The sequence below is a fragment of the Synchiropus splendidus genome, chromosome 13, assembly GCF_027744825.2.
Source record: "Synchiropus splendidus isolate RoL2022-P1 chromosome 13, RoL_Sspl_1.0, whole genome shotgun sequence".
Lineage (NCBI taxonomy): Eukaryota > Metazoa > Chordata > Actinopteri > Syngnathiformes > Callionymidae > Synchiropus > Synchiropus splendidus.
The window spans coordinates 12,040,001-12,053,649 of record NC_071346.1 but is presented as its reverse complement, the minus strand read 5'-3'; the positions used below and the strand labels follow the sequence as shown (position 1 = coordinate 12,053,649).

At 42.0% G+C, this 13,649-nt stretch overlaps 1 protein-coding gene across 1 annotated transcript; it reads left to right on the top strand.

Annotated features, from left to right (window-relative positions):
- The first annotated feature begins 1,367 nt into the window (after positions 1–1,367).
- On the top strand, positions 1,368–10,695 carry LOC128769773 (uncharacterized). Its single transcript, XM_053883748.1, has 11 exons — positions 1,368–1,565; positions 1,637–1,718; positions 2,050–2,402; positions 2,472–3,000; positions 3,881–3,969; positions 5,315–5,470; positions 7,252–7,406; positions 7,485–7,646; positions 8,874–9,894; positions 10,063–10,192; positions 10,373–10,695. The coding sequence occupies exons 1-11, from the start codon at positions 1,368–1,370 to the stop codon at positions 10,477–10,479; spliced, it is 2,982 nt and encodes a 993-aa protein (XP_053739723.1). The 3' UTR covers positions 10,480–10,695.
- Positions 10,696–13,649: the final 2,954 nt, after the last annotated feature.

The following is a 13,649-nucleotide window of genomic DNA, read 5'->3' as shown; positions in this document are numbered from 1 at the left end:
AGGTAGGTAGGAAGGTAGGTAGGTAGATAGATAGATAGATAGATAGATAGATAGATAGATAGATAGATAGATAGATAGATAGATAGATAGATAGATAGATAGATAGAGAGAGAGAGAGAGAGATAGATAGACAGTTAGATAGTTAAATAGATAGATAGACAGACAGATAGGTAGATAGACAAACAGACAGACAGACAGATAGATAGATGGACAGGTAGATAGACAGACAGACAGACAGACAGGTAGGCAGATAGAAAGATAGATAGACAGGTAGATAGATGGAAAGAAAGATAGATATATAGTTAGATAGATGGATAGACAGTTAGACAGACAGACAGACAGGTAAATAGACAGACAGACAGACAGACAGACAGGTAGGTAGATAGGTAGATAGATGGAAAGAAAGATAGATATATATAGTTAGATAGATGGATAGACAGTTAGATAGACAGACAGACAGACAGACAGACAGACAGGTAGGTAAATAGACAGACAGGCAGACAGGTAAATAGATAGACAGACAGACAGATAGATGGACAGGTAGATAGACACATAGATAGACAGACAGACAGACAGGTAGGTAAATAGATAGACAGACAGACAGACAGGTAGATAGACAAACAGACAGACAGATAGATAGATGGACAGGTAGATAGACACATAGATAGACAGACAGACAGACAGACAGGTAGGCAGATAGAAAGATAGATAGACAGGTAGATAGATGGAAAGAAAGATAGATATATAGTTAGATAGATGGATAGACAGTTAGACAGACAGACAGACAGACAGGTAAATAGACAGACAGACAGGTAGGTAGACAGAAAGATAGATAGACAGGTAGATAGATGGAAAGAAAGATAGATATATATAGTTAGATAGATGGATAGACAGTTGGATAGACAGACAGACAGACAGACAGATAGACAGGTAGGTAAATAGACAGACAGGCAGACAGGTAAATAGATAGACAGACAGATAGATAAATGGACAGGTAGATAGACACATAGATAGACAGACAGACAGGTAGGTAAATAGCCAGGCAGACAGACAGGTAAATAGATTGACAGACAGACAGACAGACAGATAGATGGACAGGTAGATAGACACATAGATAGACAGACAGACAGACAGGTAGGTAAATAGATAGACAGACAGATAGATAGATGGACAGGTAGATAGACACATAGATAGACAGACAGACAGGTAGGTAGATAGAGTCGCTGAGTGAAGAGTTAAATATGATACATTAAATCTTCAAAAATTAACAATAACATTGTTGTTGTCATGTGAATATCTACCCTGAGGATGTATGTTGTTTGTTTATTATTTATTATTCATTATTAGACAGTGTTGTGTCAATCTTAATGAGCGGTCCACTGAATGCGACCGAGGGCTGTCTGGAGTTCTGGTTCTTGAACTCTGTCACCACAAATGCGTCTGGTCTTCGGGCTCTACTCTACAACAGCAGTGGTCCACAGGTGATGTGGACTTCACCTGCAGTGGCCTTGGAAGTGTGGAGACTGGCCCTGGTGCCCATTACAATCACTGAACCGGGGACTGAGGTAAGAACAGTGAATCATTGATCCTTGCTAAAATGTAATTTGATAATATTTGATCTTCTTGTTGGAAACAGGTCGTACTTGAAGCAGTGCTGGCCCAGTCGAACTCCAGCCAGGTCACATTCAATCAGATTGGCATAAGAAGCAGCGTCTGTGGTATGTTTTTCTGCCTACATTCTTATTGTTCGATGGCATCTGGACACAATCACACCAGGTGTCTAACGCAACTGTTGCAGTGCATTATGGGAGAGACTTCTAGGGCTGACAATAATTCATGAAATTATCTTGCAGGATTCATTTTGAGGGCCGGGTGTTACTCTTTAGCCTCAAGTTAGACCAGTGATGATGCATTGAGGATGTTGACAGGGGAGTAAAATAAGGTCAGAAGGTGTGATGCACCAAGATCAGGGGGAGGTGAAGAGAAGGGTGCAGGCAGGGAGAAGAGGGGCCTCAATTACCCCTGACAATTGTGTCTCATCTGCCGCAGGGCAACAGTGTGAATCCAACACTGAGTTCTGGACCGACCTCTCCACCCACTGCTTCTGCTCTGATGGCCAGCTCCACTGTTTTCCCTCGAATCCGGAAGGTGGAATCTTCCAGTCCGACACCATGACCATATACCGCGACGAGGGCGGGAGCACTTTTGATGGAGAGGTCTTTCGCTTCACGCAACCTTGCACCTACACTCTGGCGAAAAGCTGTGCCCAGGAAAAATCTGTGTTCCGTGTGGAGGTTATCGTTGCTCAAGAGATGACATTGCCGACAACTGTTCAACAGGTGGTTGTGTACACAGTGAGTGACACGATTTCCCTGCATAGAAACGAGACGCAGCAGGCTGTGGTGAGTGTGACGCCACGTCATTTCCTCAGTTATTCTGTTCACTGTTCTGTATTTAAAACACTTCTTTAGGTCAATGGAGAATTGAGGAAACTGCCTCTGAGCCTCCACAACGGTGCCATCACGATCAGGTGTAATCTGGTGGCCCTGGAAATACTAACCAGCTTTGGTCTCTCCGTTGTATATGACGTGACTGGATCGGTGGATCTCATAGTACCGCCCGGTCACTCCAACAAAGTCTGCGGCCCGTGCAGCAGCAACCTCGGCGAGGATGACAACATTGATGGTTCAGATATCTCTTTGGATCGATCGGAAAGTTTCCACAACTGCAAGAGTGAACCAGTGCCGAATCAGTGTGACCCACCAGCTAAAGCTTTATACGGCAGTGTCTTGTATTGTGGAGGAATCCAATCGAAGACCGGACCCTTCGCAGCCTGCCGTTCAATCCTAGCGGTGGAGAGTTACTTCCGCAAGTGTGTGGCAGACATGTGCGCCACACATGGAGACCCCAGGGCGATGTGTGAGATATTCCAGTTCTACGCTGACATCTGCCAGGAAGGTGGAATCCCTGTGTTAAAATGGAGAAACTCAACATTGTGCGGTAAGTTACCCTATCGGTGCAAGAGTTTTTTATATGTAACATTCAACTGCAATGTCACTATTTTGAAAGGATGTAACTTGAAAATGTTGGCATGAAGGCATGTATGATCTTACTGAGTGTGTGAATGTTACTGTTCAGAGTGCAACGAATTCTCTCGCTGTTTTGCTCCAACTCTGCTACTACTGCCTTTGTCTCATGTTATTTTATGTGACAATGAATAAGGACAAGTGTCGCCTTGTCACTCCATGTAGAAGCTACCTTGTCCTTGCTAAGGGATCAGTTACACTTCCTCATTTTCAAATAATGTCATCGCCAACTTTGCATTACACTTGGAAGCTTGCTCATCTGGACCCTGGTTCTGTTTCAGGTTTGATCAATCCAACAAGTCCCCCAGCATCAAGTCAGCCACAAGGTGACATCACTGCAACACCTCAAACATTGAATTCCTTAAAAACACACAGAATATTTAAGTCTAAAGCTACACATCACCGAACTCCCACCACAGTGAAATCAACGACGTCAACCTCTGGTCGTCCCACAGAAAGGACAATGACAGCTTCCCCAACCCATCCACATCAAAGTCCATCTGATGAACCAAACAAAACAGATGAAGTACAGACACAGAACTCAACAAACGTGTCAATAGCTGGGCCACTCACACGAAGAACAGTCATTCAAACTTCCTCAACCGAAACTCCTGCAACAACTGAACAAAACAGGGGGAAGAAGCATGACACCACAGTTGCTGCGAAGCCTTCCACTCCATTTGGATTAACTACGACTGAAAACTTAGCATCTACGCCACCTAACCTAGTGACATCAGTTTCTTCTGTGTTAACTGAGCTAGTTATGACTGATATGTGGACTCCGTCTTCTGAAGCACAGCAGCCAACTGACCCAAAATTCCCAACCCAAACTGCAGCCAAACCTTTCAGCATGGAGGCGATCACCACAAAAGATCAAAGGAAAGTATCATCTAAACCGACCCCTCCTGGACATCAACCTTCAGTTACAGCTAAAACCTTCTTCAAACCACACATGGGCCCAACATTTAGACAAAAAGCATCCACTTCAGAAAGAGCAATTTCTGGTATAACCACACCACCGCATCAAACAGATGTCGTATCCCAAACCCATGCTACGATTGGAAGTTCACAAACGTCTACAGAAGCTGTGTCCACAAAACCTGCAACCGTAACTTCACTACGGTTGTTAACCAACTCCCCCAAAGATCCCCAAGGATTTTCAGATCTCCCTGATATACAACAGTCAAGTTCATCAAACCCACTACCACCAAAAGCCACTCGAACAGAAGTTCCGTTTCACTCTTTGTCCAGACCTCAGAAAAGTTTGACGGAAGCGCCTGAAATTATTCGCTCACTCCAAACATCGACAGTCAAAGCCAATTCATCCAGCAATGTTGAATCAACCAGCCATCCTGCCAAGTCACAGCCCCACCTTCAGCCCGACACAACTCCACCTGCTTTATATCCTACACCTCAGACACCGTTGCTCAGGCCACATGATGGACTTTCAACAGCTGCAAAACACCCACCGTTCACTGGAAGAACAAGAAGACCAAAGTATTTGACTTCAACTGAACCAAAGACTGTGTTCCCTTCAACTCAGGTGACGATTCCAACGTCAAACCAAGAGTCTAAGGAGACTCCTGCAGTAACACGCTCCACTGTAGAATCTCATAAAACAACATATAGTCAAACAGAATCCCGTCATTTATTACCAACAGGACCACAAACAACTATTCCACAAACCGAAAGAGCAACTGAACAAAACAGAAAAACACTGCGTCAAACTGAAGGCAGCACTCCTTCCCAGCACGCACCATCAACCACCTCTCCACAACCTTCCACACAAGCAACAGGAAAACACCCCCAACCAGCATCATCAGGAACTGAAGCCCCGACTCCACCACCGACGTTAGTGAATTCCAAAACGCCCACAGCTCCTGATACTGCCAACACTGATGGATTGCTCAAAACTACATTTGGTTCACAGAACCTCCCGCGAACTCACATTTCCAATCGACCACCGAAAACTACACAATTCCCGTCAACTATTAGACAGTTTCCAAGAACCACCCACTCACAGCCACCAACTACGACTCAATGGAGCATGAAGGCAGACGATTCAGATCCAACAGAACCCAACATGAAAACACCACTTGCTCCAGTTTACACCGCTATTACAACTTCAGTGAAACCAGATGCAAACACAGGTAAATGGTTCATAGTCGAGACCAAATCTTTCCATGAAACTAAAACTCTGGTTTCAACTGAACGCCACTCTTCTCTAGGAGCAAGACTTCCACGTCATACAACACCACAATCTTCAGTTGGAGAGCAAGAAACGCAGCGTCCAGCAAGAACACGTTGGTCAAAGACAACTGGAGGACAGCGTCCAACCACAGTTCAAGTGGCACTTTCAAGCCAGACACCAGAACATTTATCAAGTAAGTAAGAATTCATTGTTGGCGAGAATTTAGTGATGGGTCGATGAGCTTTTCAACGCCTAGCAAGGCTGTTTAGACTTTTCCAGAATTTGCTGTTTTGCTCCAACTGTGTTACTACTGCCGCCTTGTCTCAGCTACTGTTGTAGTTGAGGCCTCATGTGATCTGGTTCTGTCTGTTCAGGTCTGATCAAACCAACAAGTCCCCCAGCATCAAGTCAACCACAGGAGGACATCACTGCAACACCTCAAACACTGAATCCCTTAAAAACACACACAACTTTTAAACCTAAAGCAACACATCACCGAACTCCCACCACAGTTAAATCAACGACGTCAACCTCTGGTCGTCCCACAGAAAGGACAATGAGCCCGACAGCTGCCCCAACCAATCCACATCAAAGTCCATCTGATGAACAAAACAAAACAGATGAAGTACAGACACAGAAATCGACAACTGTTACACAACATCTTATCACCAGAATTTTGACACTGAATTCAGAGGAGTCTTCAAAAGCCCCATTTGCACCATCTCAACCACAAAATGAAGATACTGAACACATTTCATTTCAACCACCGAAACAGCATATGACAACATCTGTATCACATCGAACCCCAGCCAATGAGAAGCCTCTAACTTCTACCATAGCAACTATGTATCTACAGCCATCACAGGAAACAGAAGTTCAACCACAAGTGACACCCAGAATTACAGCAGCTAGGACCCTGGCACCAGCTGACTCTGATACGCTTTTTCCACAACATGGTACTAGCGACAGCGCACAGTCATCTATTTCAAACGAAAACATTTTCAGCACGAAGCCACAACCCCTTGCCCCCACTTTCGTCCATCCATCTTCAACAAATGAGCCACAATATGTGTCAGTAGCTGGGCCACTCACACAAAGAAGAGTCACTCAAACTTCCTCAACAACTGAACAAGACAGAGGGAAGACGCATGACACCACAGTTGCTACAAAGCCTTTCACTCCATTTGGATTAACTACGACTGAAAACTTAGCATCTATGCCACCTAATCCAGCTACATCAACTTCTTCTGAGTTAACTGAGGTAGTTATGACTGATATGTGGACTCCGTCTTCTGAAGCACAACAGCCAACTGGGTCAAAATTTCCAACCCAAACTGCAGCCAAACCTTTCAGCATGGAGGCGATCACCACAAAAGATCAAAGGAAAGTATCATCTAAACCGACCCCTCCTGGACATCAGCCTTCAGTTACAGCTAAAACATCTTTCAAACCACTCGTGGACTCAACATTTACACAAAAAGCATCCACTTCAGCCGGCAAACCGTCCCAACCTGGATTTCCATTAAGTCCACATCCTTCTAATACAACCCCAGCAGTAGCAGAGCAATCCACAGAGTCAAGACTTCAGAAAAGTTCGACAGAAGCGCCTGAATTTATTCGCTCAATCCAAACATCGACAGCCAAAGCACAGTCATCCAGCAATGCTGAATCAACCAGCCATCCTGCCAAGTCACAGCCCCACCTTCAGCCCGACACAACTCCACCTCCTTTATATCCTACACCTCAGACACCGTTGCTCAGGCCACATGATGGACTTTCAACAGCTGCAAAACACCCACCGTTCACTGGAAGAACAAGAAGACCAAAGTATTTGACTTCAACTGAACCAAAGACTGTGTTCCCTTCAACTCAGGTGACGATTCCAACGTCAAACCAAGAGTCTAAGGAGACTCCTGCAGTAACACGCTCCACTACGTCCACTACGAAAACTACACAATTCCCATCAACTATTAGACAGTTTCCGAGAACCACCCACTCACAGCCACCAACTACGACTCAATGGAGCATGAAGGCAGACGATTCAGATCCAACAGAACCCAACATGAAAACACCACTTGCTCCAGTTCACACCGCTATTACAACTACAGTGAAACCAGACGCAAACACAGGTAAGTGGTTCATAGTCAAGACCAAATCTTTTCATGAAACTAAAACTCTGGTTTCAACTGAACGCCACTCTTCTCCAGGAGCAAGACTTCCACGTCATACAACACCACAATCTTCAGTTGGAGAGCAAGAAACGCAGCGTCCAGTCACAGCAAGAACACGTTGGTCAAGGACAACTGGAGGACAGCGTCCAACCACAGTTCAAGTGGCACTTTCAAGCCAGACACCAGAACATTTATCAAGTAAGTAAGAATTCATTGTTGGCTAGAATTTAGTGATGGATAGATGAGGCATCATGAAACAGTATTGCGGGGTTGATGAAACAGTGTCCTTATTTAAGTAGATGACGCTCTGGGTTTAGGAATGATGGGAGGTTTCATTGAATTAGTTGTTCAAGTCCAAACATTTTACAGCAGACAGTGCCATCTGGTGGCCTGTAAAAATCAGGACACTGTTTCATGAAGCCTCGTCGACCCGTCAATAATGTGTCATGAAACCTCAATTCCCCATCTGTACTAGATATTATACTTGCTGTTAACTATGCGGGGAATAGGTCCTCAAGTTGGTCGGCAGTGTTTAGCGCTAGAGGATTGCAGGTTCACTTCCTGCTTGTGGCAGTGGAGTTTGTATGTCCTCCTCGTATTTCCTCCACTGAAACATGTCAACATTTATCTTAAGTTTTAAAGGTTCGTAAAAATCTTCTCCACACGTTCAGTAACTAGCAAAAGGCCAAAATTGTTTTTTTAATACTTCAATATTGTCTTTAACGCACAAGAAATTCTTAAAATACAATCATGCGAAAGTTGAAATGTTTTTCTTGGTTAGTTGAGTACTTTGTGTTTGTTAGCACAAAACCTTCAACAACAGTTGTAGTCCCTGTCTATGAAGGGTTTAGCATGCAATGCTAAATGCTAACCAGTTGTCCGATCTTCTCCACAGAAACCTGCCCAAAGAACAGTCATTATACTAGCTGCATGCCTGCCTGCATCCCATCCTGCAAGAAGTTGAACGGCCCCCCAAAGTGCAGCACAGACACCGAGTGTGCGGCGGGTTGTGTGTGTGACGACGGCTTTGTCCTAAAGAAGAACAAGTGCGTCCCTGTCCAACGTTGTGGATGCGTTGACGCAACCGGCAACAAATATCAAGTAGGAAAATTGCTCAAAAATATGCTCCGCAGTTCCCAGTCCTTGTTTAAGGGGAAAAATCTGTGTTTTCTTTTTAGTTCAGTGAAAAGTGGTTAAGTGACCGCTGCACGCAGAAATGTGAATGCAAGAAACAACGTGGCCAAGGAACGATTTCATGCAAAAAGACTGAGTGTCAGGGAAATTCTATCTGCCTTTTAAGAGGCAACAAATATCGCTGCCAAAAAACAGGTGCTTGAAGACTAATTTCTGTTATTTTATGTTTAATGCATTCCCTAATAATCTTCTTTCTTTTTAATCCGATTTCCAAGAGTGCACTGTTTTCAGAGGAGTTTACTACAAAACCTTTGATGCAATGATGAGTCATTTCGAAGGCGAGGACTCCAACGTGCTGGTCCAGACCAAAGATCTCCCGCCGGAGCTTCCTCATGTTTACATTGAAAAAATAAACTATGGCGTAGACAGCAGCGAGAAGGACATGGATGGTCCACTTCTTGCAGTACACGATCGCTTCACTGGATGTAGCGATGACGACAGTCAATCCAAAGATAGGAAAAAGGATGACTCAGATGAAGGAGGCAGTGAGAAAAGTAAATCTGAAGATAGTAAGGAGGATGAGCGACATCATGATAGAGAAAGAAAGAAGAGAGGCAAAGAGAAACAACCTGGTGACTTTGAGGGTGGCACAGATGAAGTGACATCCGATGACAACGAAATGTGTGGCAAACAAGATGGCTGTCGCAGCAAAGAAATTAAATCAAATAAGGGACGAGAACGTAAATCCAAAGATCATAAAAAGGATGAGTCAGGCGAAAGAAGCAGTGATGGAGACAGTGAAGAGGAAGAGAGACACCGGCGAGAAGATGATGGAAGTAGTAGTGATGGTAGCAAATCCAGACAGAAGGATAAGAAAAAGAAAAACCTCAGAAAATGTGATGACTCAGAGAGAACTAGTAGTGATGGGAGCAAATCCAAAGATGGTGAAAAGGAAGAGTCAAGTGAAAAAAGCAGTGACCAGGGGAAATCTGAAGATAGTGAAGAGGAAGAGCGACATCGACAAGGAGATTGTGATGATGATGATGATGATGACGACGACGATGATGACGACGACGACGATGATGACAACGACGACGACGATGACGATGATGATGATGATGATGATGATGATGATGATGACGATGACGATGACGATGATGATGACGACGACGACGACGAAGAAAGTAAGGATGAGGAAAAGCCCAAAGATGACGGAAGTAAGTCTGAAGAGCAATGGAATGGGAAAGTACAAGAGCTGAAAATCAGAGTCTACAACCACACAGTGGAGTTCAAGAGGAAGCTAGAGCTGCTTGTGAGTATTGTTTGGTGTTGTTCATAAAAATGCACTTGTAACTGAGAATATCGTATCGAAGTACAATAGACAATTGTACAATAGTACAATTGTCTACAATAGACAATAGAGTGTCAGCTCACGCACCATAAATATGCAGTTAAAGTCTGACCTCATGACTGTCTTCAGGTGGATGGCACGATCACTAAGACACCAGCGTCACCATCACTGGGTCTCCACATCAGAAGCTCCTGTGCTAAGATGTATCTGGAAACTGACTTTGGCCTGTCAGTGGAGTTCAATCCGTATTGGACAACAGGTAAACTAACCTCGACGTTCAACTGTAAATCCATGTTTTAAGTGGGTGGTTGCGATTCATGTCAGGACGAATGAATGGATGAATTGTTGGTTGCAGCCATTATATTATTTTACAAATACTGACCCAACTGATCGTCTGGACGCGCTACTAACTGACAAGTCTGACTGAATTGTTTTGCAGTGATAACTCTACCCAGCGTATACATGGGAAAGGTGGAAGGTCTTTGTGGGAATTTGGACAGCATAATGTGGAATGACCAGGTGAACCCAGCTGGGTTGGGCGAATAAAGGCATGGGCGAAGCAAACAGCAGACCGGACTTCCTCAAGATGCCAAGAAATACATTTGGGAATCAAAATGAAGAGCAATAGTTTGTGTTTGAGACAAGCCTCACGTTGTTCTGCGGTGATCAATGATTCACTATTTACCTACACCGTGGGTCCCAGACTGACTCCCTGAATCCTCTGTCTTTACCCTCAACCTTGGCCCTCAAAACCAAAGTTAAGGGCACCACCTGACTCCTGGGACTGTGGGGGGCAGCAGATTGTCAAAAGATCATGAAATAAAAATAAGTGTCATTCAACAATGACGTAAATAATCCATAAAATGGGCGTAAACTCAGATAATACTGTGTTTTTTGTCATATTTATATCTCCGTTAACAAAGATAAAATAATTACATTTGTAGTTCGTGTAGTGTTCTTCACCTCTTTGGATGGAATTTTTTTATTGGCTGAACATACACAAAGCATTCTGGGTGTTCCTCAATCCTAACCTCGCTGCCGGTAGATCTCAATATTGAGGAAGATGCTTACCTCAATTTGGCTCCTCCGCTTAGTTTCCTGAGAACAGATGTTGCACATTTTTGTGGACTGAGGTTGAGGATCAAGGACGGTATCAGAATTCACCCATCAGATTTCATTGCAACTCAAATTGTACCACTCATCTTTCTAAATAACTTTCCAAATGACAAAATAAAAAACTAGCGTGAAGGAAAAACGGGATGGGAGAAGAAAAATGACACTGCTCTGAAAGGGAATTGACTGGATCACAAGCAACAGTTGAAAAGAATCGTAAGTCAGCGATTCTTTAGGCTCGATGATACGTCAGAGAAGAAATGTCAGAGAAGTCATAAGTAACATTTGTCAATCTAGCTTCAAAGTGTGCAGCCGCTTTATACGCTACGATTCCGTGAGCTTTCAAGTAGAGGGAATAACGCTTGATAGCACACAAAATTAGTTAAAGCAAAGAAACAGGAAGCTTTAGGGAAGCTTTATGACTTATTTAGCTCAAATGTTTATTATTTATTCTGAGGGTTGTCAACTGGTGAATACAATTGGCCTAAAAGTGAAAGCGAATTAAATTTGTCTCCACTTTTCTGGATAAAAAAAAATCACATAAGTCAGGAGCACCACATTTTGTTATCAATAAGGATATAACAAACTTGAAATTTTGGAGTGTTTCCCTTCTGCTTGGTTGCTTTCGACCCCATCATTTTATTCTCCGCAGTGTATTGTGTGTAACCTATTTATTGAAGACACTTTGATGTATCCTGCACAGAATGTATTGTGACAAAACAGCATGTTGAATTCTTAATCATGTTTTCAGATTTTCTTTTTCCTCATTAAAACCAATCTTTGTCGCTATTTGTTTCTCATGATGATGATGATGATGATGATGATGATGATGATGATGATGATGATGATTATTATTATTATTATTATTATTATTATTATTATTATTATTATTATTATTATTATTATTATTATTATTATTATTATTATTATATTAAGGTGCTTTTATTGTTATGAAATTCTGAATTGTATTGTCGCGAACATAAAACGTTTTAATTGCTTTTTTTTTTTACACTTTAGGAAAATTTATAATGTTAAGGCGAGTTAAAAATACACAACAGTAAAGATAGACCAAATAAAAACTGTTTCGTGAAGAAAATGCAACGCAGATAAAACATTTAAGTGATAAAAAATTACAATAGAAAACGGCAAAACATGACATTTAAAATCACAATGTCACGCTGTCGCACTTGACTGCATTTGGCGGAAATTGTGTATTTGACCGTTGCCTCATCTTTTGTGCAAAATGACATTCCCAACACATATTTTGTCTGGACTCGTCTGTTATAAATCATCAGACGAAATCATACCCCTGAACTTCTGAAATGCGATACGGTCGAGAATAGGCCTCTATTGTAATAAAGTTTCAGACGACAGACGCGTTCTTGTCTCGTGCACGCGCGTGAACAGTGCGGCCGACAGTATATAAACAAGCGCATCCAGATTCCGCAGCGGGTGCGTCATGGATTTGCATGGAGCGCGTTTCTTGTTGTTGCTGTTGCTTCCTATGTCCGACTGTGAGTAAAAAAAGCGTGTGTTTTATTGAGATGTTTTTGATGGGAATCCGTTTTTATAAGCTAAACTTCATTTGAATGAATCATTAACGTTGACGTTTCTGTTCATGAATTCTCAGCTGACCGAGAATCAGCGTTCAGTGACGACGCAAATGGTCGATAATCGCGGCTTCTGACTTCATTTGTGCGTTAATCGAACGCAGCAATATGATAAATCACCGGGTGGCCAAGAAAAAGGTCATTCATTCGGCATAATGACCCGAAAATCACGGGGAAATACCGTCATGAACGTGTTGTCCAGATGAAAACATTCCTGTTGGTCCAATTTTTAGATGTAAAACTGTTATTGTTTTTTTTTTTTTTCTTCCTCTCTTCAAGCTCAAAATGTGACTTCGAGCCTCCCTGGGACAGGTGATATGGCTTTCATATTATTAATCTAATGTCTTTTTATATATATATTTTGTGTATTTGTGTTCTGTGTTTTTTGTGTTTTTTTTTTTCTTTTTTTGGTTTATTTTGAATCAGGAATGAATTATGTATATATATATATATATATATATATATATATATATATATATATATAGAGAGAGAGAGAGAGAGAGAGAGAGAGAGAGAGAGAGAGAGAGAGAGAGAGAGAGAGAGCTTTTCGTGCTCCACATGGCATCATAATTCCTATAATTATAATCATTATAATAAGGGTGCATGGAATGCGGATGTTTTTATGGAGAGCAAAAGTAACCAGACTAGATGACGGAGATAATAGTATAATAATAGTGTAATAAAACGGATTATGTAGAATGAAAAATGAATGTTTGGTTACAATTATAATATGGCAAATAATATATAATATGTCAAAGTTTCAACATGTTTTTGGCTATATACATATATATATAACTATATAATTATTTGGCTATATATATTGAGCCATAAACATGTTGAAACCATACTATATATTATTTGCCATATTATAATTGTAACCAAACATTCTTTTTTCATTCTACATAATCCGGTTTATACATGATGTCAACGTTTCAATATGTTTTTGGATATATATATATATATATATATATATATATATATATATATATATAT

Coding starts and splice junctions, on each gene's coding strand:
- LOC128769773 (XM_053883748.1), top strand. CDS start 1,368: ATGAGCGGTCCACTGAATGCGACCGAGGGCTGTCTGGAGTTCTGGTTC. Junction 7,647..8,873: donor GACACCAGAACATTTATCAA/GTAAGTAAGAAT, acceptor CACTGTTTTCAG/AGGAGTTTACTACAAAACCT. Junction 9,895..10,062: donor AGAGGAAGCTAGAGCTGCTT/GTGAGTATTGTT, acceptor GACTGTCTTCAG/GTGGATGGCACGATCACTAA.